The sequence below is a fragment of the Hemicordylus capensis genome, chromosome 2, assembly GCF_027244095.1.
Source record: "Hemicordylus capensis ecotype Gifberg chromosome 2, rHemCap1.1.pri, whole genome shotgun sequence".
In the NCBI taxonomy this organism is placed as follows: Eukaryota; Metazoa; Chordata; class Lepidosauria; order Squamata; family Cordylidae; genus Hemicordylus; species Hemicordylus capensis.
Genome location: NC_069658.1, coordinates 348,803,210 through 348,830,347, shown reverse-complemented (window position 1 = coordinate 348,830,347; position 27,138 = coordinate 348,803,210). Strand labels below are relative to the sequence as shown.

The 27,138-nt window shown below is 42.9% G+C and overlaps 1 protein-coding gene across 4 annotated transcripts in view; it reads left to right on the top strand.

Moving 5' to 3' along the window:
- Positions 1-27,138, top strand: part of SLC25A48 (solute carrier family 25 member 48) — a 44,333-nt gene that overhangs the window by 6,082 nt on the left and 11,113 nt on the right. Inside the window, exons 1-5 of one of the 4 annotated variants that reach the window (XM_053301748.1) lie at positions 2,544-2,643; positions 6,520-6,563; positions 13,760-13,831; positions 16,556-16,808; positions 22,518-22,775. In XM_053301748.1, coding sequence (XP_053157723.1) covers positions 16,577-16,808; positions 22,518-22,775 — 490 coding nt within the window. In that variant the 5' untranslated portion in view covers positions 2,544-2,643; positions 6,520-6,563; positions 13,760-13,831; positions 16,556-16,576. Of the gene's footprint in view, positions 1-2,543; positions 2,644-3,799; positions 3,852-6,519; positions 6,564-13,759; positions 13,832-16,555; positions 16,809-22,517; positions 22,776-27,138 lie in introns of those variants that run through there. The other 3 variants (XM_053301750.1, XM_053301747.1, XM_053301749.1) reach the window with 3 other exon arrangements.

Genomic DNA, 27,138 nt, shown 5'->3' with positions numbered 1-27,138 from the left:
CTGTCTCCAGTCCTTGCCAATCAGATCTCTGTTAGTGGCGGGGCCATGAGTAGAGCCTGAGATTATGAGTGGAGGGCCCTGGCAGCTTCCTATGGGTGAATGCAGTCTGAAAGATACCCCAGCCCGAAGCTGTGTAGTGCTTTAAAGTTCAAAACCAGCACTTTGAATCTAGCTCAAAAGCGGACAGGTAACCAATGAAGCTGCCACAGATTTGTCTCACTCATGAAGTGACTTATGCCAACGAGCATCTTTGCAGCAGCATTCTGGACCAGCTGAAGCTTACGAACCATCTTCAAGGGCAGCCCCACGTAAAGTGCATTGCTGTCGTTCAATATGGATGTTACCAACACATCAGTACTACTTCTCCAGGTAGGGTCACAGCTGGCATACCAGCCATATCTGGTAGAAAACACCTCTGCACAGCACTCCCACCTGTGCCTACAAGCATAGCATCGGGTCCAGAAATACCCCCAAGCTGCGGACTTTGTCTTTCAATAGGAGTGTGACCCCCATCCAAGAACAGATTTACCTCACTACTCAGATTATGAGTTTTACCAACCCAGAGCACTTCCATTTTATCTGGATTAGGTTTCAGCTTGTTTGCCCCCATCCAGTCCAGAACAGCTTCCAAGTCATGGTTCAGAGCATCCGCTGCCTCCCTAATGTCTGCTGAGTTAAAAGATAGGTAGAGCTGGGTGTCATCAGCATATTGATGGCACCACAGCCCACACTTACGGATAACTTCTCCCAGAGATTTCATGTAGATGCTAAACAGCACAGTGGACAGAATAGATCCCTGTGGCACCCATATGTCAAAGGCCAAGGGGTGGAGCAGGGATCCCCCAGTACCATCTTCTGCATATGACCCTTCAGGTATGAGTGGAGCCACCAGGTAGGAGTGGTGCCCCTAAGTCCCAGCCTGGAGAGATGACCCAGAAGAATACCATGGTCAATAGTATTGAAAGCAGCTGAGAGGTCCAGGAGCATCAACAGAGTCATACTCCTTCTCTGTATTTCCCAATGTAGGTCATCCACTAGGGATGTGTGAACAGGTTCAATGTCAAGTAGGTTCCAAATCAAACCTATTCGGTTCAATGGCCCGGTGTTGAACCAAACCCCCCAGGTTCAGTTCGGCACTGGACCAAACACCCCTGGCTGTTCAGGAGGGGGTGGGGGTTTGCAAACACACACACACACACACACACACACACACACACACACACACACACACACCATTTTCTTGTACTTACCCCCTCCAGGGGGCTTCTCCAAGGCCACAGGGAGGTCTCCGGAGGTTCCCTCTCCCCCTGCTGGCCTCTATTATGTTTCAAATCACCCTGTTCAGTCATGACCTGGCCATGGCTTGGTCATGACCCCGCCATGCAAAGGCCCATTGGGCATGTGTGGCGGCCTCCCAAATGGCCACTGAAATGGGGGTGAATGGTCTGAATACTGCCCAAACAGGGTGATTTGAAACATAACGGAGGCCAGTGGGGGAGTGGGAACCTCTGGAGGACCCCCTTGGCCTCAGAGAAGCCCCATAGAGGGGGGTACATACAATTTTTTAAAAATTGTTTACACACACACACACACACACACACACACACACACACACACTGACCCGAATGGGGAAGTGTTCGAGGGGGTGCTGGACCGAAATTGCTCAGTCCAGTTCAGGTCCAGTTTGGACCCAGACTGGTTTAGTGCACACCTCTATCATCCACCAGGGCAGTTTCTGTCCAGGTTGAAAGCCAGACTGGAAATATCTAAGTAATCAGATTCATCCAGGGATGCTTGGAGCTGGTACGCTACCACACTCTCCAACACCTTGCCCAAAAAGGAGAGGTGACCTGGATCCTGAGCTGGATTCCTGAGCTGGATCAATCCACACTGAAGTGCTTGTTGAACACAACACTTCTTTGCTCCAGTGGTGATTTTTCAATTGACAAATGCCCATTTGGCAAATACCAAAACCAGCATATGCAGTATTCTTTCTAAGCAAACATGTTCTGAGCCATTGATCTGTGACAGCTGATTTTGCTGTTAGCTGTCTGATGAGCATCTCAGATCTTATACAGTAGTAATAAATTACATGATGAAGCTGAAAAATGACCAAGATTAATGCAAAGGAAAATGTAAATGACCTGCCATTTTTACAGTGCAGGAAGCATTAGTTATAGCTATGATTTATTAGGAACAAATGTTTACTATGCTGTCACATAACCAAAAATAAACGTCCCCTTTTGCACTGCATGTACACATAGTAGAGAGACGGTGTGTTTGCCTCATATGTTTGACTCATATGAGGCAAAAAAAGAGGCACCTTTTAAAGTGGTGATTCTCTTCATTTAGCAGGGGGAGAGTAACTGGCCCTATCCACCCCCAGCACAGTACTTCCAGTGTCTGTTGCTGGTGTCTATCTCATGTTTCTTTTTAGGTTGCAAGCCTTTTGGGGACACGGAGCCACCTTATTTATGTATTATTTCTCTGTGTAAACTGCCCTGAGCCATTTTTGGAAGGGTGGTATAGAAATCGAAATAAATAAGTAAGTAAGTAAGTAAGTAAGTTAATACAGAATTTCTACCACACTGAAAAGGTGAAGTAAGAGGGCCTTTGGTTCACTGGATTGCTGGCTTCTCTAATGTAGGTTGTGATCTTTATACTACAATAGTAATTGGGAATTCTAAGGAAAGAAAGCAATTTGAATATTATGCATTCCATTCATTTGTTTTAAAATGTGGGTCATCACAAAAGGTTTCTAATACTTGCAGGAGCACTATTATTATGGTTATTCAGTTAATCAGGTAAAGGGACTATCCAAGATATCAACATCAATAAAAATATTTCCTTGTTCCAACTGGGATATATGCTTCAATCAATAAAAAATAATAAACAGAATATGATTTGTGTACCGAACGTTCTGCATGGCCAGCCTTTTCAGAAAACAGACAGTCAGATGGCAAGGAACAAAAATGTGCCAATATTCTCCTTGTTATATAAATCTTATAAATACTTCTCCTGATCTGAATGGTACTTTTGGAGGAACAGCAAAAATCACTCCACACCTTCCCTCCAAGCCTTTGGCAGAACTCCACAGCAGCCTCTCTGCACAGGTTCTCTGTGAGTGTGCAGCTCTTGATCTATCCACCTAATACTGCAGAACATGCCAGCCATTGTCTCTCATCTATTTTCTAACAATGTTGTAATCAGTAACTTCTGGGAGCATAGCATAATTGTTCATTATTAATTTGCCCTGCTTGGCCTAGCTAGTAGTACTAGGTTGTTCCAATAGACATTTTTTTTTGATAACTTATTGTTTGCTATACAGCACAATCAAAAGCTGCACAATTATAGTTTGGGTATTAACTGATAGGTGATCTTTTCTGCATGCATTAACACCACCTGTGTACCAGAATTGCTCCCAATAATTGATTTTGAATGATTTTGTACTTAGATTGTTCAATCCACATAGTTCTGTCTCTCTTGCTGCCAAGAATTCTAATACAAGAACTATACTTTTTTCACGGGTTAAATTTGTGTTAGAGGCTTTTAATATGCCCTTTCTAGGATACCATCTCATTTAATTATACCCAAAATTATATTCATAACTTGTTCTGTATCAAAACCAACTCTTTGTGTATTTTTGATCCCTTCCCAAAGATATCACTTTAATTTTGCTAAAAGCTCACTCCTGATTGTTTTTCTTTGGCACAGATTACCAAATTTTCTTAAAGGATACTGCAGCCCAGCCTGTATCAGGGATGTGCAAGCAGGTTGGATGTCGAACCATTCAGGGACAAACCGAACCATCCCTTGTTCCGGACCAAACACCCCCCGACTGTTGGGGGCGGGTGGGTTGCGAACTGTATTTTTTTAAATTAAAAAAAATTAACTTACCCTCTTCAGGGTAAGAGCCAGCAGGCTCTCCAGCCACGCAGAGGCCAATTGTGCAGGTGTGGCAGCCTCCAAAATGTTCACTGTGCTGGAGAGGGAAGGCCCGAATGGGCTGGAGAGCGGGCCAGCCAGCCAGTATGGGCATGAAGGGAGGCTGGCGTGGGGAGTGGGAACCTCCACGGACACCCCCCCCCCGCTGCCTCAAACAACTCCCCCGAAGGGGGTAAGTGTTTTTTTTTTAAAGGTTCAAGAAACGCCCCCCCCCAGACAGGACTGAATCGGGGAGGGTTTGAGGGGGTGCTGGACCGAACTGGCCTGGTCCAGTTTGGGTCCGGTCTAGCCAGTTCCGTGCACACCTAGCCTGTATTACTGAGACAAGTGTCATATTATCCACATATACAGTTTTGATAGCTTATGATCCAGTACAGAATGTAGAAAAAACAGGACTTTGAAATCCATTAACAATATTGTTCACAAAAAAATTAAAAATAAGTCACCAGCAAGCATCAACCTGTATTTATCTCTGAAGTCTTAATAGCCTTGTGTCAATGTTAGCATGTAGACAAATAGCCCCGAATCTGTTTCCATTCATCAAACCAAAAGCTACTGTAAGATCCACAAATGCCTCTCATAGCTAGTCACGGTTGCTGTGTATACTTAGAAATCAGAGGGCTCAGAACAAAGTGCAGTTTTTCCTTTCAGCTGACCAGTTGACTCCTGCCCATTAGCATGGTTTTGTTCTGTCCAGTTTTCTACTTAATTAAGAAGAAGATTACTATAGATGGTTGATGCCACATCTCAAAGACTGATGAGCTTATTAGGATATGTTTCCCCCACTGCCCTAATAAATAAATAAGTAAATAGGCACTGTTATCCTAGATCACCCATCTATAGGCAGTCTGTCAGAATTATTCAGGTTGGCCAGAACTGGAGTCCACCACTGTGAATTTCATTTTAAAAGTTTCAGTGGCAATCTATGAAACTCAGCAACATACCTCTGGATAAGCTCTCAACTAGCTTATGCATTTCCTTTTTAAAAATTTATTTTATTATTTATTTATTTTATTTAAACCCCGCCCAAACTTAGGTCTCTTGGTGGCTAACAACAATTAAAACACATATAAAAGTTAAAACAGTTCAACATATAACACATATAAAAGTTAAAACAATACAATAATTTAAAAACCATAAACCATGTGAGTAGATGCCAAATAGGTATATTTTCAAAATCTGGAAAGCTCCTGATTTGTCTATTCAGGCTATCATACTTGAAATAAGTGAACTTCCTAAAGGTATACGTTTCCCACTGCTGTGCCAAAGACTAACAAACCCATTTTTTCACATCAGCCGCTTTTCAGTTCTTCCTTTTCATTAGCTTTTTATAGTGCCAACATTATTATGTGTATCGTATGATACACATAAGATTGTGTATCATTTGAGATGTTTTACTGTTTCTTAAGTTTCTAATTAATTTTGCATCTACTTTGTTTCAGGCTGTTGACAAGTTTGAAGGCTTCTCCTTTAATCTACATAACTTTCAGCTCTTGGAAAATGTTATATCACAAAAGCATGTCACTCTCACATTCCACTTGTGAATGTGACACAGAGAGAATGGCAGTGGAAGAATCCCAGCTAGTCATGTAAAGTAAAGTAAAGTTGTGCCGTTGAGTCGGTGTCGACTCCTGGCAACTACAGAGCCAAGTGGTTTTCTTGGTAGAATACAGGAGGAGTTTACCATTGCCCTCTCCTGCGTAGTATGAGATGCCTTTCAGCCTCTTCCTATATTGCTGCTGCCCGATATAGGTATTTCCCATAGTATGGGAAACATACCAGCAGGGATTCAAACCGGCAACCTCTTGCTCATTATTTGTTTGTTTGTTTGTTTGTTACATTTATAAACCGCCCCATCCAGAGGCTCTGGGCGGTGTACAACAAACACCTAGGCAAGTTACTTCCCCGCTGCGCCATTAGGTGGCTACAGCTAGTCATGTACCCCATGTTAATTCACGTCCTGGCCATGCTCCTGAATACCCACATTTTCAGCACTTGTCTGTGGAAGGAGAGTTCCTCCCATTGATTTACATCAATTTTACCACCAGGCATTTGAATTAGGAAATCTATCTTGAACCTGTTCAAGGAAGCAAAAGTTTGGTAATGTCATCTCAAAAAGGCATAAAAGTTTGAATTATCAGTTAAATAAATACATACATACCTTATTTTAATTGGAAAAGCTCTTTTTTCAGAACTAAATGTTGAGGTAGGTGTACTTAATGGAGTGCTAAGTATTGATCTTAATAGCCCACTATCACAGCTTGTGGATAACATTCTGAGCTAATTAGGGGCCAGGCTGAGCCAAAATTTCTCCTAGAAGTAAGTCTGATGAAATTCAGTGGTTAAAGGGGAGGGGAGAAACAAAACAGGAGGCATTGCACCCGGATGCCCCCAAAGAGACATGGCATATAAAATAGTTTGAAAATAGGGCCACACTTTATTAAACAGCTATGAAGAACTGCAATAGAACATTTAATTAGAGTGCAGGTAAAGCATACAGTTCTACAAAGTAAAGAGCTAGACACTGTCTTTGGGTTGCTTCTTCTTATGAAATTGGTTTACTTTATTCTCCAGGAGCAGCAGCGGTAATTGTGGGACATCCTCTCGACACAGTAAAGGTACATAGTTTCGTATTGTTAAAATTTCAGTACAGTGGGCTGATTCTCATGATCAAAAGTGGAAGAGTCGTCAACAAGAGAATGGGGATAATACAAAATCTGTCTGTGGTGAGATACATATGGCTTACAGGATTAGTGTAAACCAAGGGAAAGACCTATTAGTGGCCCATCTGCTGCGCAGCAGTATGTGGGCAGAAGAAGGGTTGCACATTCGCAGGGAGTCTTCAGCATCTCTGCACTGGAGACATTTTCTGCAGTTGAGTGGGCACAGAGGAGGAGTTAAGCTATTTTCGCTTCACTCCTCTTGCTGTAAAGGACATTTCCACTTGCAGAAATATGTTCCTGAGGGCAGTGTGACCCTCAGGGATATATCCTTGCAAATGGAAGGTATTTTGTTGAGCGGGGAGAGACCAGGAGTGAAAAATCACTCCCCCTCCCCCTCCATGCTCACTCGGCTGCACAAAAAGCCTTTGATGCAGGGATGCTGAAGACTCCCTGTGAATGCACAGTCCTTCTTCTGCCACCTACTGCTGCACAGCATGTGGGCCAGTGGAATTTAAATATATAGTTAAACATACATGAGATTTACATGTATCTTTTCCTAGATTGTGCTCTGTAATCTATCTATCTATCTATCTATCTATCTATCTATCTATCTATCTATCTACAATTATCTAAGGTGTACCTGTGGCTAACCCCATGTATGGCAGCTCTTGTGAGAGTTCATGAGCGAGCTGCCAGGAGGGGGAGAGGAAAGTGACAGTGGTGGTGGGGAAGAAAGGGCGAATGGGCAGGTGAGTGAATGGGCAGGCGGAAGGGGAGAGAAAGCGGCGGTTGGGGGAGAGCAAAATTGGCGGCTGGTGGGGAGAGAAAGTGGCCAGCGGGCAGCCAGATAAAAAGGTGAATAGGTGAGTGGGTGGGTGGAGGGGGAGAGGAATCAGTGGGCAGTAACAGCAGCTGGCTAGGTGGCTGGCTGGAGTGAGAAAATGGCGGACAGGCAGGCGGGTAAGGGGGCGAGCAAGTGGCGGCCGAGGGGGGAGGGAGGTCCAGTGGGAGCACACCTCCCTCCAACCTGTGGCCTCCACTGCAAGCTGGTGGGAAAGTGCACATCTCCTCCAACCAGCTTACTCACAAGGAGGATTTTCAAGCATGTGTGGGAGAGGGCAGCAAAACCTCCTTTTTTCAGCCCGCCTGCCACCCAAATGACTGGTTAGGCTGTACTCGGCCCATTTCAGGCCTCTCTGTGGGGCAAGAGGCAACAGGGAGGGGGAAGAGGGAAGAGGAGGGGGAGGGATGAGAATGAGAGGGGGCCGAGAACCAGGAAGGGGGCCGAGAACGAGGGGAGGAGAGGGGGGAGGAAAAAAAGGAGAACTAGCGGTGCAGATGCTCTGTGCCCAGGCCAGCTAGTATATTATATATCCCTTGTGTAAAGGAATTGTTTAAAAGATCTTTAAAGATTGAGGGGGGAAATAAAAATATATATAAATGTCAAGTTCTGACATTGGAATGGTTGTAAGAACTGCTAATCTCAAATGTATGGAAAGTGACGTCTTTATTCATTTATCTTTGATGGGTTAATAGTAATCAATTGGGCAAGAGGCTTTGGTTCTCCAGTCCTAATGGTTGGCTGAGAACTGTGAGAACTGTGAGAACAGCAGTTGTTCACACAATTTGGCTCCAAGTTTGAACCAGTTTTGCAAGGCTTACTATAAGCCTCAGTCTCTTCTACACAAGAAAACCTTTTTTAAAAAAAGAAGAACCAGAGACCCGCCTGGCACAGGGAAGAAAGGATGGAACCTAGAAGATTCCCAGTCTCCCATACAGGCACTGACCAGATCCTGGCCTGATTACCTTCAGTAAGTGTGTCATAATGTGCCACCTTCAAGCATGGTCTAAAGGCACATGATGCAGTAACAATGCTGAAGCAGAACATGTGTGGATCTGCATGGAAAGTTGCCTGGGAACTTCTATGTATGCTGTCTTAAGTTGCATAGGGGAAAATCAGATATACATGTAATAAGTAAATTTTAAAAATACCTCAAAAATTTGGAGAACTTATAAGGGAAGTTGCACACACAGAAGTTGTCAAGAGGTTTCAGCTGGTGAGGTTTTGTCTGGGGATAGCAGGCCCTCACTGCACATATAACCTGTAGAAGCATGACCAAAAGAAAGGGACACTTAACTTAGTTGTAAGGTAAATGTAAGGTCATTTAGTCATTTAGTCATTTTATTTATGGCTGTAAGCCAAACAAAATTAAAACTTTAGACAGTTACCATAGATAAATATACAGGATAAAAAAACTAAAAGATACACAATCAGCCTCATAAAACCCCATGACGAGAGGTCAGTTTCATAGCCCCGTATAAAAATTTAGCAACCCGTTCAGTAATACCCACATTAACCTCAGCAAGACATAAATTAAGATAAAATGAGTCAGGCCTGCCTGGTAAATGTAAAGTGTGCCATCAAGTTGATTTCGACTCCTGGCGCCCGCAGAGCCCTGTGGTTTTCTTTGGTAGAATACACGAGGGGTTTCCCATTGCCTCCTCCTTTCAGCATCTTCCTATATCTCTGCTGGCCGTATAGTACTAGTGGGGATTTGAACCAGCAACCTTCCGCTTGTTAGTCAAGCATTTTCCTGCTGAGCCAGTTGTACTTGACAGGAAAATCTGTGTCTTATGCAGCAGAGTTAAGTTGCAGCAGTAAGTAATCTTTTGAGTGGAAGTATGTTAGGAAGCCTTTTTCTACCATTTCTATCATGTGGGCTAGATATGATGGTCCATATTATTATACTAGAGCTTGAAACTGAGGTTACATACTTGTAGATCGCTTTGGGGATTTTTTTCCTATTGTGTGGTCATTATTTGGTAACCATGGATTGAAAACGTCCATGGGGAAGTAACTAGAGAACCACCAGAGATTTAGCATGCCACCACAAGCAATTGGGATCTGTGCCTCTAAGGAGCTACTTCAATACATGGTGATAAAAGAAAATGTCACCACAGATCAGAAAGAAGCCCCACAAGTTCATGTGGGAATCAACCCTGAGACTCTCACAGGAGCCGATTTGTCAAGTTTAGGGGTCTTGTACATTCCGTGATACATGAGGTGCTGCCTATTGTCAGAGGCAGGATATTGGAGGAGACAGATCCAGTATCCAGGCCTGTGTTCCCATGAGCAGTATTATGCCTGTGTATGCTTGAAGGATTTTAAAGAAAAAAGCACCAAGAGTACAGTGCTTGGTTGAATGCTCCCCCTTCCTGCAGAAGCGGTGCCAGAACACTAATCGTATTTGTGTATTTACAATTTGTTGTGCTGTGCGTGAATTTCTCTGGAAGTAAGTCTTGAAGGAATATGTGCTTTCCAGTTCTGGCAAAGTGATGCTGTCATTACAGGGAGTGCGTGCTATGAGCTGACAATAGATCTTGTGGGAACATTTTTTGCTACGTTTTCTACATTTGCTTGAGCACTGCCAAGTAACGAGCAACGCATCTTTCAGTACTTAAAAGACAACTGTCAAGCTGGCACCTTCTTCGCCCTTGGATCTGGATGCAGCTGGGGAATAGCAACGAGGCGGCTTTGTTAGGGTTCCAAATCAGTGGGGGAGGGGGGAGGCCTTAAAGAGTGAATTAGAAAGTGGAGTTGTAGAGTAATTCAGTCTTTACTGATGCACATAGCAAAGGCACATCCTGAGGACTAAGGAGTGAGAATGGGCAACCATGCTGAATAGCTGAGTGTATTTCAATGTGGATTATGTTCCAGTACATCAGGTCTCTTCAGATCGACAAGTAAGCCATGTAGGCTGTGCTCAGAGTGAGTACTTTGACTCTTTGCAACACTTTGAGCCTGGTATGGCCATTTGAGGGATTTGCCAACATTGATTTCAGGGAACAAGAAATCAGTTTGCTGGTCAATGAATAAAAGGAATTTGGAAGGTAGTTTCAGTATGTTCTGGATCTTAATGTGGCTGTGCTAGATTGGTTATATCTGTGGAGAGGGCAAATAAGGGCTACAGCTTTCACAACCCATAGACATGGACACTTGGCCCTCTCCTGGACTTTAGCTTTTAAGGCATGTTTGGATAACACACCTGTTTCTCAGAAGATCTGGTATGATTAACCAAACAGATTATAAAATGCAGGCCTTAAATGTGTAACAGGCACTAAATTCCACATTTTTTTTTTGTGGGGGTTTTTTGGCATGGGTCTGAGGACAGTGGTTAGCATTCAAATCCCATATAAATCAATTATTTGCACATGCTGATCTCCTCTCTGTATGAGATTCCAGAGAACATTTTTATTCTTTTTCTTTTTTTTGCAATCATGTGTCACAGCAATTGGTTTTACTCCTCAAAAGCAGAACTAAACAAATACAATTGTAAGCTGATTGATTAAGCTCATTCGATTCACCAGTAGTGGCCTGCAGCTAGTGGTGCATTCTCCTTTCACAGGTAGATTTATAATATAACTTAAGAACATAAAAAGATGCTTTCTACAGAGTCAGACCATTGGTCCATGTAGCTCAGTACACAGCTTGGCAGCGGCTTCTCCAAGGTTACAGGCAGGAGTCTCTCTCAGCCATATCTGGAGATACCAGAGAGGGAAACTGGAGCCTTCTGCATGCAAGCATGCAGTTGCTCTTCCCAAAGTGTCCCTATTCCCTAAGGGGAATATCTTACAATGCTCACATGTAGTCTCCCCATGGCTGCCGCACCATGTCTTATGCTCTTAACATGCTGATTCCAGAATTTCAACTTGGCCACTTACATACAACTAATTGACCAACATCCTGATTAATGCAGCACTGATACAGCAAAATAAATAAATAAATAAATAAATAAATAAATAAATAAAATAGCCGTGCAATTGCTGCATTACAGACTAAAGTAGTACCGGTAAAGCACAGCGGGGTGATTTTCACTAGAGATGTGCATGTATCAGATTTTACAATTCGATTTGAGCTCAGATAAAATGGCAAAATCCTCAAATTGATTTGTTGAACCAATTGAAACAGCCAGCTGTTTCAACGAATTAATCTTGAATCTCTTGAATTGATTCAAGTGATTCAGATCCATTTTTTTCTGAAGAGAGCTGGTCTACCAATTGGGATCAGCGGGTAGACCAGTTCTTTGCTGGGTAGACCAGTCCCCTGAGGTAGACCGACATGCTAAGTATGGGGCGGGGAGCTGGTCTACCTGCTGACCTAAATTGGTAAATAGATTGCTAGCTCTCCCTGGAAAAAACATGGCACAAAATGGTCTACCAGCTGGTCAACCCTCCACTCCGGACTTAGCGAATTGACCCACCTTGGAGGACTGGTCTACGGGTAGACCAATCCTCCATTGTGGGACAGTGTACTAAGTCCAGGGAGGCGGGCTGGTCCACCCACCAACCTCAAATGGAAGACCAGCTCTCCCGGGGGGGGGGGGGATTACACTTGAATCACTCATACTGATTTCGGCCAAATCAGGGTCGATTTGATTTGAACTCGAATCAGGCCCTTTATTCTAAGGGCAATTTGATTTGAGTTTGAATCACTCAAATCACCCAGATTCAAGCTCGAATCACCCAGATTGCACATCTCTAATTTTTACCAATCTCCCCTTCGCTCTGAAGTGCTCTTTGTCACTGTGTGACCCTCAGGGACATATTTTTGTGCTTTTTGCCAAAAACAAAGGGAAGAGGAGATCAGCAACACACATATACACTCCCTGCTGCTTTACTCTTGATTCCAGCACCTCAAGCACATTTCCTTTGCTACATGAGCAAAGAGGTACCTTTTAAAAGTGGTGATTCTCTTTATTTAGCAGGCGGAGAGCAACTGGCCCTATCCAACCCCAGCATAGCTTCCCTCCAGTGGCTGTTGCTGGTGTCTATCTTTTGTTCCTTTTTAGATTGTGCGCCCTTTGGTGACAGGGATCCATCTTTATTTACTTATTTTTATTTCTCTATGTAAACCATTTTGGGAACTTTTTTTGAAAAGCAGTATATAAATATTTGTAGTAGTAGCAGTAGTAGTAGCAGTAGAACATGCATACTACATTAGTCAGGATACCAGCCACTATGTTGTGAGAGTAATTTCCCCCCCTCCAATGAATTTTTGTTAGGGGAGACCAGAGAGGGGGCTATATTTCTGCAGGTCACCCAGAATAAACCCTAATGTAATTTGTAGTTTGGAGGCCAGCCAGTCCAGTAGCTCCTCATCTTTTTGGTCTAACTTACTATTTTCCTCTATCAACACAGGGAAAAGTTTAAAGACCGCCACTTAAAGACCACCACTTCAAAAATTCTTTAAAAATTACCCCTTTGCCCAGTTTATTTGAAATTTGGGTGGTATCCCCATTATTCCCCGTGGGGAAAAGCTTAAAGATGCATTAAAAAAGCATTAAAAAACCACTCCTTTGCCCAATTTCTTTGAAATCTGAGTGGTAGCTTCCTTGCACCCATTGGGCACTACTACCCACCACAACCCTCTCTGGGTGGTAGCTTCTACCCATTATGCGCTACCACCCAACCCACTTTGGCCACAAAATGGAGGTTCAAATTTCTGAATTTTTCAGATCCGAATCGGCGGTGGGGATTTGTTTTGTACCCGAATCTGGGCAATTGAGGACAGGGGTGATTTGTTTTGTCTACAGATCACCTGAATTGGTCAGATTAAGGTTACAAATGATTGTGTACCCAAATCATTTCGCACACCCTTATTAGGGTTGTCATGAACGTTGGCAGGCCTTGCTATTCTTTCAGAAATAGTAGCTGGGAGGGTGGGACCTAAGACAGAATAGGACCATAGCAAGGCAGGAAGGGGGCTTTAACCACTGTCCCCTGCCATAGTCCTAATCCAGATTAGGCCTCTTTTTATTTTGAAAGAAAAGTTACACTTGTAAATTGATAGGCTTACTGAAACAATTAGTTTGGCCCTAATGCTCCTACATAAGTTTCAGAGTTCTTGTTTTCTACATTTCGACCCATGTTGACAACTGAGAGTTTAGTTATTCAAGGATGGCTTAGATTTGACTCTGGCTGTGTCAAAACTGAAAAGATGCATGGTTTATTTATTGCCCTGTTGCCTTGTTGTTTTATTGGACAAAGCAAGAATTGTTGTCCAATAAAAGCATGCATTGTTTGTGAAGCACAGCTCTGGCTCAATTGGAAACATACTCTTTCCCATTAAATTTCATAATTGTATTCTGCAGACTCGCTTACAAGCTGGACAAGGCTATGGAAGTACATTCAACTGTGTCCTCACTGTGTACAGAAATGAAAGTGTAAGTATACTATTTTGTCTGAAACACACAGGCAAATATGAAAAGCAAAGATGTAAAGTCAGAACCACAACAGAAATATGTGCTACTGAATTAACCTTCTAAAATGTAGCACTAAGAGAAAGGCAATCTGTCTTTATTGAACTGGGGTTCTTTTTTGAACCAATATTGGTCTTGTATGGATGGCAAAGATTTGTCTATTGAAAGCAATGATTTCAACATCTGAAGCTGCCCATAATAAAAAGTTGCATCCAAATGCTGGAGAACAAAGCTGGCATGATTGATGACCGAGTTCAACATGACCCCAAGGGCCCTAACCCACACACATGCACCCCAGAGCCCATGCCCACTCGAGGGCTGGTTGACCACATTTAATAGTGGTGCGAATCAACTCATGCTGTTGCTATGCTGTCAGATGGCCCCCATTGGCCAATGGGAATATCCTTCCAGCCCCTGCATCACCACCTATCATGACAAATATTTATATACTGCTTTTCAACAAAAGTTCCCAAAGTGGTTTGCATAGTTATATAAATAAATAAATAGACAGATAGATAAATAGATAGATAAATAAAATGGCTTCCTGACCCCAAAGGGCTCAATCTTTAAAAAGAAATAAATAAGACAGACACCATCAACAGCCACTGGAGGATGCTATGCTGGGGATGGATAGGGCTGGTTGCTCTCCCCCTGCTAAATAAAGAGAATCCCACTTTTAAAAGGTGCCTCTTTGTTCTGTTAGCAGGGGCAAAGCAGGTGGTCTGGATGGAGGGTAGGAGAAGAGGAGCTGCTATGCAATTCGTGCTACAGTTCTTCCTCTTCCTGCCCTCTCCCACCACCCAGTGGGCTTCCTCCCAAAGGCAACTACAAGGACACAGGGGCTTTGGGGAGCAAATCCCTTAACCAGCGGGATGTGAGAAGCTGCTGCCAAAAACTTGGAAGGAGCACTGACAATTCTTGTTCTGTCCATGGTAGGAAGGAGCTGCTACCGCTGACGGGGGCAGCTTAAGCAGCGGGTCCTTCCTCTTCTACTCCTGGAGAGAGGAAGAGCTGCTGCCACCACCACTCCATCCACTGCCATCCACACCTAGTAAGCTGGGTTGGCTGGCCCAAGGCAACCTCCTGCCCCAGTGCCCAGAGCAGCCTGGCACTGGGCCATCTGGAGAGCCACTACTTGTCAGTGTGTTTTTGTTATATCCAATAAGGTCTGGTAGTGAATGGTAACAGTTTGAATTATTTGCCATCAGGGATAAATGTTTAGTAGTCTTTAAGGTCATTCACACAACCAGTTCTGCTGGGGCTGAGGAGGGCTGGGGGAAAGGCAGGATCCTACCCACCGTCCCCCACACAAACGCCTTATTTTGTGCACCACAGTTTGCATGCCCACATGATTGGTGTTGCTATAAGCAGCATGGAACTCTAGAGAAGGGGGAAGGAGGCCCAGCCACCAGGAATCCCACAATGCACTGTGTGTGCAATCGGTGCATTGGGGAATTCCTCCTGCCAGGTTGCTCCTCCCCCTGGCTCTATAGTGAGTATGACTGTCAGCAGCCTGAAAGGAGCTGCTGGCAGCCCACTTACCCACACGAACCAGGAGTGAGGTAGGACATGCACACGTATTCCCCTACCTCACTTTTACCCCAGGTGTAGAATCCAGGCTACTTGGCAGAGGAGCATCGGGATTGGGAGCAATCCTGGCAGTTTTCACATTGAGCCCTACCCTGGAGGGCTTTTCATCAGAATGACCTCTTTGTCTTTTACAGCTTGGCCACCATTCAGCAAAAGCCATTCAGATGGATTGAAAAGTAAAGTTTGAGTTCAATGTTTAATCCAGATCTTGTATGTGCAAAAGGTTGCAACAAGCCTTGAACTTCAGACTGTTCCCATGTGTAAACATATTCCAAATTACAAAATTTTGAGAATTTAAGTTCATAAATCTGACCATTCAATATATTTCCACTTTTGTCAGCTCTAGAATTAGTCAATTCAATGATTTCATTTCTATGTATTTCTATTTTGTACAGTATTTTTGCATTACAATATTCCCACTCCTCCTCCTAAAAATGTGGTGAGCACCAATTTTGTCTATTTTACAAAACTTTGTCATTCTGTTTTACATTCATTTTCTAATCTACGTATTTTTTCAGTCATAAGGTGTATTTGATCAGCTGCCAGAATCAAGATCCATTTGGCATTCACTCTAAGCAATCAGATTAATTGAGTTACAGGCTTTATATAATCAATGCCTTCACCCTCCATTTTCAGTCTGCTAATTTAAAAATAGCCAGAACTTAACTAAGGGAGAAATGTTCCCATTCATTTAACTCAATAAAATTGTGAAAATATGTGCGAAACCTATCCAGGAAGCAACTGAAGAGGGCAGCAACACAAAGCAAAATGAGCAATAGAACCAAACAGATACAGATCACAAATGTATTAAGAAGCCAGTCCAACAGATTTTAAACGTGTGCTCTTCATCCGGGCCCAGAAAATATTTACTCAACAATGATAGTTTCTTCCAAAAGCTTGCTTCAAAAGCATTCACAGCTTCCTGAAAGGATAATTTGCTGTGCTGAACAAGAATATACTTATACTTAAAAGTGTAAAAGCACTTTAAGCCAGATGTTTTGAAAAACAAACAAGCCAGTTGTCTTACCCTAGTAATGCTTTGGTTTTAAAGCTTGCTCTCTCAAATCAATATTTAAATCTGTTTGATTTCACCTGCAGGTTGTCGGATTCTTCAAAGGCATGTCCTTCCCACTAGTTAGCATCGCAGTCTACAACTCAGTGGTATTTGGTGTCTTCAGCAATACCCAAAGGCTCATTAGTCAACATCGTTATGGGAACTGTAATCATCCTCCTACTCTCATGGACTTGGCTTTAGCAAGCATGGCAACAGGGGCTGTTTCAGTAGGCATAGGTGGTCCAGTTGATCTGGTAAAGATACGACTACAAATGCAGACACAAACTTTCCTTGAAGGTATGAACCCAACACTTCTTTGCTATTTTCTCTTCTACAGTTGTGCTTCTAATCTACATTCTAGTTTGTTCTACTGTATGTGATCAGCTGACTACTCCTAGTTCTGCAGAACTGTCATTCTAAAGATACTCTCTCTGTATATAGCTCCCCAAATAATTAAAAGGAAGCAGTCGAGATTTGCCCAAGTTTTTGCAGCAAATAAGCCATATGGAGTGGTTGCTATGCCTGTCTGTATGCCTGATGAGCTTGATGTTCAGTCTCCTGTCTTCTAACACCAACATCTGGATATAATCAACCTAACTTCAAAGTAATTCTTCAAGGAAGAAGAAAAGTCATATTTTCATGAAATATGGCACAAGCAGCATCACTGTCATCAGTTATATAAATTGGCATGCCTTACCATGTCATAGTCACCTAAGTGGCACAGCAGGGAAATGCTTGACTAACAAGCAGAAGGTTGCCGGTTCAAATCCCTGCTGTACTATATTGGGCAGCAGCGATATATGAAGATGCTGAAAAGCATCATCTCATACTGCATGGGAGGAGGCAATCCCCTCCTGTATTCTACCAAAGAAAGCCACAGGGCTCTGTGGGCACCAGGAGTTGAGATCAACTTGACACTTTACCATGTCATAGCATTACATTTTATTGATTTTGAATTTATTCATATAACACATTGTTTAATGTCTACTAGGGATGTGCAAATTGATTCGAATTCAAATCAATGTGAATCTGGGTGATTTGAGTGATTCAATTTAGAATTGAATCCCTCCTTAAAAGGGCAATTTGAATTCGAATTGATTTTTTGAAATTTGATTCAAATTTGATCTGAGAGCCATTGAGCACTTTTAAAAACTATTCAGGCCCCCTGATTGGTGCCAAAACAGGGTCAGATCAATTTGAATTTGGTTCAAATCAAAAATTTTAACCAGATTCAAATTGAATTTTTGGAATTTGATTCAAATTCAAAATAATCAAAACATTTGTTTCATGCACATCTCTAATGTCTACACCATAATCAGCTTGTAACTGGTAAAGACTATCATGTTGCACACAGTCAGCTGACTTCTTCAAGCTTTGATATTATTTAGATGTAGCTGTTTTCATAAGGTAATCACAGAGCCATCATTGGAAGAACATTTAAAGCATCTCAGATGTTATAAGTGCTGCATTAGCATGAATGCAACATTACTAATAGCTTGAATGCTTTACAGTATTATCACAATGATTAAGTAATTCTTCAGCTGGCTCTGTGATTATCTTGTGAGAAGACAGTAACGCCTCTCTCAACCATTAGCAAAGTTGCTTTCATGCTAGTGCAATACGTTTAATGAATGAGCTGCTTTACAATGGGCTTACTGTTGTAGACCATTACTAGTTGCCATTGTGCAGATGGAAAAGTGGATCTTAAGAACTGTGTCCTGCAAAACCACACTACTCCTCTATATGGAATCTACCCAGCCTGGAGGCTATCCTGGGAGTTGTATCAATCTGCTGGGCCCAACTTCAGCGCACACTTTTTAAATGAAAAGAGCTAGTGTAATTGATCTAGCATTACATCTTCCCACTTTCTCTCCTCCTCCTTTCTCAGGAATGCCTACTGAGCAGCAAAACAGATGTCCAGTTTATGAATTGTGCACTATTTTTATTCCTCGGGCCCTTAGTGTCTTGTTTACAGGGCTGTTCAATGCACAAGAGAGCAATGACTCAAAACATTAAAATGTTGGTTGCAGCAAAAATCAGGGCAACTCACTAGCTAAAGCATCCCTCACATTCTAAAAGCAGGTTAACACAGTACAGTTATAGCTATCCACCCAAGAATGGGAATATTGATTCTAGTTCCCACAACATATACAAGCAGGATTTTAGAGTTATATTTAATTTTTTACACTGGGCTTTTAAAAAAGGTTCTGTGTTTAAAAAACCAAACACTAGTGGTGTCAAAAACCACTTGATGGGGCAGTATGGAAACTTACAGCCAAAATAACCACAGTTTGACTACAATACAAACCAAGTAGATTTCTAGCTCTGATACCAACATATTACTATGGAAAGCTACTATGGAAAGCTACAGGTGACCAATACACCAATTCAACGTAATTTCCTGATTCTGGTTAACATTTCTGGTTAACCTGACTATACAATGATGTGAAGGCAAAAACAAATATCACTGCATGTTTCCAGGGTTGTGTTTTTGTTTTGTTTTTGTATTCTGTTCTGTTTGTCAACCAAACTCAAGGTGATTATTACCTGGTTGTCCATGGAGAGAGAGAAGTAAAAACAAGGTTTCAAGACTGTTGTTTGTAGTGTTAACTGAAGTATGAACATGAGGAAAATTATGGTTTGGGGTGTACGGCTGTTCCAACAAGGGAGTATATATTAACCTGGATAACAGAAGCAAAATATTTCACTGAACTGTGTGTTCCCAAATCCCAAAAAATGAACTGTACTTGGTACAATTCTCACAAAATAATCCCAAAAGCTGCTTAACTTGTCATGCCAATGACATGCAAATACTGTTTAGGTAAATACTTGACCAGAATCCTGACCTTAAGTAAGGTGAGGAAATGATACAGCGGCAGGAGAGAGGGCACGCCCTCAACTCCTGTCTTCCAGTGGCATCTGATGGGCCACTGTGCGAAACAGGATGCTGGACTAGATGGGCCTTGGGCCTGATCCAGCAGGTCTGTTCTTATGAAGAGAAGCAATATTATGCTGTTTGCTTTTAAATGTTTGAACCACAGGAAATTAGAATATACAAACACGAATCATACCATTATTTTACCTAGTAACAATACAGGAATAAATAAGAATTAGGAAGTTTAAAATAAAGTGTTAATGTCTGAACATGTGCATGACTTAGAAAATCCAAAGAGGAACCAAAAAGGTCATTTATTTAAAAGCAAGCAGTCATAAAAATGTAAACCACCTTGAGCCATTTTTGGAGATGCAGTATATAAATCAAATATATAAATAAATAAATGATCACCTAGCTTTATGGAATTTTCTTCTCTTTAAGCCCATATTGAAGTCTTATTCAGACATGTTATGCATGTGTGCATAGGTATCTTGAACATGTACTGTACATGTCTGGTGTGAATGACTGTACATTAATGCATTTAAAAATGAAACTGGGTTATAGCTATATCACAATGCCTTCCCCATGTCTTCTGTGATTTCGATCAGCATTGAAAGGGAGGGGCATTGAAAGGGAGGGGCAATGCAGAAATGAGGGCTTGCCTTGAATTTGCTGCAGGAATCCAAGAGGGGTCGGATGGCTTACCAAGAGTAGCAGTGGCAGTCTTCTAGCTCTTTTTTTTTTTTTAAGGTATAACAAACTGTTCAGAGAAGTGGACAGATGCAGCAGCAGCAGTGGCAGATGCACTGTCTGTCCATCTCCCTGTCAACACCATTTTCCTTGCTGAAATGCACTGAGGAAGGGCATGTCATGTGATGCGGTGCATCCTGGGTGCATTCCAGGAAGGTAAGTGGTGCCTGCCAGGCTGACAGATGGGTGACGTGTCTCCTCCTACTGACCACTTCTCCAAAGAGATGTTTATACTTAAAAAACAAGACAACTGCTGCCACTGCTCTTGGCAAGCTCCCAGCTCCCTTGAATTGAATCCTCTGCAGCTTTTGTCACCCCCTCCCAATAAAGCTGAAGAATTCTGACCCATGGTGGTACAGCAATAGCACTGGAATTCTGGCAAATTTCTGGGGTCAAATACCTCGACCCCGGCCCTAACCTAGGTCTCTATTGCCCCCAAATTCAGAGTATAAACAGGAAGCGTGTCCTACTGAGCCCCAAAGCACTTTGAGCAACACACAAATATGTCCCTGAGGACATTTGCTGGAGAGCAAACACTAAACTACCCCAGGAATCTTCTTGCCCCAGTGACTTCCATGATTGGTTGTTGTTTGTCCCCCATCATGCATTTTCAGCATCTTCCTGTTTCAATCGTTTGAATGGAGCTAGGATTGTTTCATTGAAATCAATGAGCAAAAGATCCTGCGTGCTGTAAAATGCTTGGTAGGAGGACCAAATGGCAATCTTTACCCAGGCTTCTTTGTAGAAAGAGGGCTTTCCATCCCCACCAGTCATTCTCAGATATAGGGCATTCTTTAAACCCAGCTGGTGAATCCAATGGAGTGATATTACTCCTCTAGAATGGATATGGAGGTATCAAGACCCTGAACAGGAGAATATAGCTGATGGGGATGGAAAGTGACACACACACACACACACACACCAGACTTATGATTTAGATCCTAAGGGAAACAAATAAAATGCATGAGTAGTGAATAAATAGCTTTTATTCAGAACTCATTTGTGACTCTGGACACAAATGGTTCCTAATAATGAATGAATCAAATGGGCCCCATGCATTTCAGTTCATTTGTTGCAAAACAAAGGCATACCCCTAGTTCAGGGTTTTATGGGAAAGAACAGTGTTTTTCTTCAGCCATCTCTCATGTGTACATTTCTGTGTCAGTGAGAGAATTTGGTAGGCTAGCCTAAGAATACATTGAAAAGTTGAATTAGAATGGGCACCAGTTCCAGAGCTCTTATAAACTCTTATAAATGCTGGCAGGCATTTGGTGGGGAGAACGGGTCAAGCCCGCTCTCCCCGCAGATGATCAGTCATCGAGCGTTGGGTGGCTGGATTGGCCGCCCACACGCCTACCAGCTCCGTCACAGAGCCAGTTGGGGTGGCAGGGATTGGGGGCCGCCTGGCCCCTGGAAGTCCCAGAGTGCCCCATGTGAGTGCGTGGGGTATTCGGGTGGGGGGGACCCTGAAGCCAGGAGGCTTGTTGTATCCTCCCAATCAGGGGTCTCCTCGTGAGTCACTGTGACTACTCACAATTTAAAAAACCAGGGCTAGTGGAGTGCTCACTCTGCTAACCTCATTTAAGGGGAGGGCTATTTTGGCAGCCTAGCTGCCGTGAAACCACCGGGCTCACCCATGACCCCGTGATTCTTTCGATGGAGGAAAACCGGGCTGGGCTCCCTTAGCCCGGTTTTCCTCCATCGTGTGAATAGCCTCGTAGTCTCCTATTCAAATGCAAGCCAGGGTGGACCCCTGCTTAGCAAAAGGAAAAATTCATGCTTGCTACCACAAGACCAGCTGTCCTCTCACAGATTAACCAGCCTGCAATCACATCCTTTTATTGTGTGTAAGTGGTATTAATTGGAATCAGCCCTCTACAGGGTTTTTATAGTGTGTATAGAGGTGTGATTTGGAAGCACACCCTCACATGCCATCCCAGAATGTATTGTGCTCTCTTTGTTCCCCATTTCAGAACCCTGTGGGAATGCAGAGAAGGTTCTATCCGCACTGGATGATATAGCAGATTCAGGCTCAGAAGCTTGTTACCTCTTTTTTTCATTTTAAAATTTTACTGGTTTTTACAATATCTTAACAATCCAATTACATTTGATTAAGCTTGTTTTACATGTATGTCTGCACCAGTTCTGTCCACCAAACAAATATATGTCTTTACCCACATGTATCATATAGTGGGATGAACAGAGAGCTGGAATTGGCCAAGGTTCTCTACTGTATATACTTGTTGTGGGAAGCATGTGCTTGCTGTTGCATTATGGGTAAAGCAGCCTCTTAATCAAACAGAGAGGTAACTAAGAAAAGCAAAACTCTGAGGAGTCTTAAGACATCTAACTCTTACTAATGAGTTTGTATGCTTCTGCAGCTAATCTAAACTTGAAGCACAGGACAGGTGGTGTTTCAGTACAGGCTGCCTACAGAGGTCCAGTTCACTGTGTTGGCACAATCCTTCGTCAGGAAGGTGTAGCAGGAATATACCGAGGTTCTTCAGCAATGATGTTAAGGGATATCCCCGGATATTGCCTCTACTTTATCCCTTATACATTTCTCTGTGGATGGATCTCTCCAGATGGATGCCTGTCTCCTAGTCCCTTTTCTGTGTGGATGGCTGGTGGGATTGCAGGTATGACCATTTCTGTTCTCCATCAATGAGATGAATGATTTGTATTGAATTTGGATTGACACTCATATCATTCCTAAAACTCTCATACCTGCGGCAGTACCAGTAGTAAATATAAAAACTATATATAAATACTACCAAAAATGGTCTAGTTGGTTTGAGGACATGCAATATGGGGAAAGCTGATTTTCCCTCTCCTGTTATGTTTTCCCATCCCCATAATTTTCATTTTCATATGAATGCATTGTGCAAAAATGTGCATTGGGAGGGGAAGGCCCAGAAGCACCAGATACAAGTGTGCATAATACGCTTGAATTTATATTAATATATGGACTCCTGGGGGCTGGAAAAGATGGAAATGTCATACTATTCAACATGACCCTCTTTCCCAAGATGAGATCCTCTACATATTAAGAGTGTGCACACGAGCAGCCCTACCCAGGTTAGGGAAGCCCTACCTGGTTAGGGCTACACATGTGAAGCACTGGGATTGATCCCGATTCCAGTGCTGCCTTCCACACAAGCCTGGGTTTTGTACATGGGCTTTTACCTGGGTTAAAGGGTGTGATTGTGCCCTTTACCCCAGGTATGGGGTTATGTGTATGCTCGGGCTGCATGCAGAGTTGGGTACCGAATGTTCCCAACTCCCAGGGGAACCTCACCCATGTACCACGCTCTTCGTGCTGTGCATTGTGGGATTCCTGGAGGCCGGGATGAGTCCTAGCTTCCAGAGATCTGTGCTGCACAGAGCAGTGTGGGTTGTGTGGGTGTGTGATGGTGCACCCAAGATGGTGCACATCAGGGATTGTCTGGGGGCGGGGGAGGTAGGTTCCACCCTGCCTCCCCCACCCCCGTCTGCCCAGTTGCGAGAATAGCCTCATAAAGCTACATCTACACTAGAGCAGAACTGCATTTCCATTACTCTAGTGTCACAATGTGCTGGTTTGATGAGGGGGAGACCCTAAGTTAATTGAACAAAAATGAAATGTGTTTCTCTGGTTTTCATCCAAGTCCTGGACTTGGAGCTATGCAAAGGCCTCCAAAGGCTGATTGTTAAGACAGCAGTCTCGGAACATCAGCTCCCAATCCTGGGAAGCAAGTGAGCTGTTCAAGCCCTGAGCTTCTTGGAATTAAGATGGCGCTAAGAGAGACTCTTTTTTTGTCGTCTATCTCTCTTTCTCTTAGCTCTACCCACAGTCCATGTGACCTGTCACAGCTCCCTAGCTTCCACCATCCCTGATACCTGAACCTGCTTACAGTCACATGGATTAGGAGGAGGGCTTACAATATGTAAAGAATTCTGCCTACACTTTATGTCAGCTTGGACAATCCAGCTCAGGGACTGCACGGCTGCTTGCTTCCAAGTTCCAGAACTTTCCTGTGTTATGCCCTCTGGGCTTGTTCAGGAGCTGCACAGTTCCCTGTAGCTTTGAAAGCCAGACCTTGGTGGCTTCCACACAGCTTTGTCTGAGGTGTCAATAGTGTCCCGAACCTGGGCAAAAATAGATGAAATTTCTTGGAGACGTTCAAGCACTATGGAAAATGATGGTGGGCTTGTTTGTTGATGGTAACAAATGCGACGATGTCAGGGCCAGATATGCATAAACCTGGAATATTTATTTATGTTTGTTTGTTTGTCATAGTTACATACCGCCCTATATAAAATCTCTGGGCAATTTACAATTAAAACCCAACAATGGTTAAAAGCTTATAACATATAAAACAATGTAAAAGAACCATCAATAAAACTTTAAAAAATTATATACTAAAAACTTGATAAAATAGGTGATTTTCAAAAGTTGCTTTAAAAAAGCTTGAGATGGGGAGGTTCTGATTTGCATGTTCCAAAGCCCTGGGGAAACCCTAGAGAAGACTACAAGTAGCTGCTTGCGGAACAAATGGCTGCTTGTGGGGAAGGAATTCCAGTGTAAAAAGAGCTCGAGGAAAGTGCTAGACCCTCCCCGCCCCACCCCCCACCACACTCCTGACCCCTTTTAAAGAGAAAAGTGCTGCTTTCCAGGTTTGAGAACATCTGCTAAAAGTGCATTCTTCATCTTTGATCCCCAAAAGACTGTTTAGGTATCAGCTCTAATCTACACTACATATTATGCCCCCTCCTGGCCCTTACACTTACTTCTTCTAAAAAGCATATGAAAATGAACTTTCCCTCAAGTGAAGACAGGTGCTTAAGTCTAAACAATAATTTCAGCATGTTGACACTGGCTCACTTGAAAACAAAAGTAGTTACTGGTTAGCATGAACAGATACCCTAGTACAGTATTTCACAATACTGGCACCAAGTGTGTATTTCTGTCTGAGAAGTCACAGGTTTAGTTATAACACACATTCCAGATGTACGAAGCACTTGCTCAAACATGTTTAAAAGCAAAACAAACTCTCTATATTAAGTGTTCTCAAATGGCATCTCTTATTTGTGTGGGACATAAGCATATGTGATGTTTTAATAATTTTTAAGATTTTCTAAACACATCTGAAAAGTTCTTAATTCACCTCACAAACATATCAATGGCCTCTTTACAAACAGCAGTACCTGACAAATGGCCTATATTTATTAACTATTATTATTATTATTATTATTATTTACATTTATATCCTGCTTTTCCTCCAAGGAGTTCAGAGCAGTGTACATGGTTATGTTTATCCTCACAACAACCCTGTGAGGTAGGTTAGGCTGAGAGATACATGACTGGCCCAGAGTCACCCAGTGAGTTTCATGGCTGAATGGGGATTCAAACTCGGGTCTTCCCGGTCCTAGTCCAACACTCTAACCACTATGCTATGCTGGCTCATTTGGTTAAAGGAATGTTTCAAGTGTTGTTATTTTTTTAAGGAGATCATGGATGCATCCCTTTAGCATATCTGCTCCAAGCAAATCACTCACTACCTGTGCACATTTGTTCAAACCCTTTGCCTTTTCTTCCTTTAAAAAATATGTATTACGTAATGAAAAACAATATGCAGATTGTTTATCATGAGCAAATCATACAGAAATACAAACCAACAAACTATAACGTTGCCATTTCACATATTAGATGCAGGCTGCAGAAGGGAATGAAACATTAGGGATCAGAGGAGTAGGTGAATGAAACGCCCGTGCTTCATCTTTCTGCATGTATTGCATGTCTTGTAATGACGCATGACTTTTTAAAATTCTGCCCTTTCTCCAAGGAGCTCTTGGAAGGTCACCCAATGAGATGAGAAGTTTGAACCTGGGCCTCCCCACTCCTAGAGGCGCTTCCCTCAAGCAGTGTGAAGTGCAGAGAGGAGGTTTGCAGGGAGAGCGGGTTTGATCCCGCAGATCCCCGCAGATGATCACTCACCCGTCGCCAGGTGGTCAGGCAGCCACGGCAGACACACGATCAGTTAACCCTGGGTTAAGTGACGGGCTACCTAAGAGGGCTCACCGCTGCACCGCCGGTTGCTGCACGGCTCCCAGTGGTTCACTCTCGCCACAGAAACCAGGCTTGGCTCCCTTAGCCCAGTTTCTGCTGCACATGTGAATAGCCTCCTAGTCTGACACCCTAACCATGGCACTTGGTTATGTGCTAAAATGTAAAAGCAGCATGGGTTGGCAACGCTTGTGCAGCCAATGCTCTTAATGCTTTTGTCTCTTCCCCGAGGACTTACAATTATTGAGGTAATTCACACAATAATAAACTGTGTTCAACCCAGGTTTTGGAGTTGTGTGTGCTCCCAATTTCCGATTGTGTGGTAGCACGGTGGGAGGAAAACCTGAATAGCTTTTCCTCCTATTTTGCTTCCACATAACCACTTCTACCCAGGTTTTCCTCTAACCTTGCTTCTACACAACTGAAAATTGGGAGCACACACAGCTCCAACACCCAGGTTGAACACCATTTTTAATTGTGTGAATGACATCATTATCTCCTAAGATCTAGCACAGCCCTTATGAGAGAACTCTGCTAATCAGTCTAATAGCCTACACATCAATCCTGTATACAAATCATCATTTAGCAGAGGAGTGCACCATCTAAATTAACTGCCCCCACCAGGTAATACCCAGAAGCCACACTCATAATTTACCACCTAGTACACTGCCTAGAGATGTAAATATCAGGCGGTATAAAAATATGATTAAATAAATAAATAAATAGTTTCCCACTAAACCACCTCATAATGATAAGCATCAGTCCCCCAAACTTCTTTTCATCATGCTTATCTCCCAATACTCGTATTTCACTTCCTGGAGTATATCCCAGCCAAAGTTTTATTGGAAGGGGAGGGGAGGGATAGGGGAGGCGTCTTTAAAGTGAGTCCAAGGTCAAAGTCTGCTTCCTGTAGTTTGCCTGCTTTGTTTTCCCCATTGCGAGGAATATTGACCTTG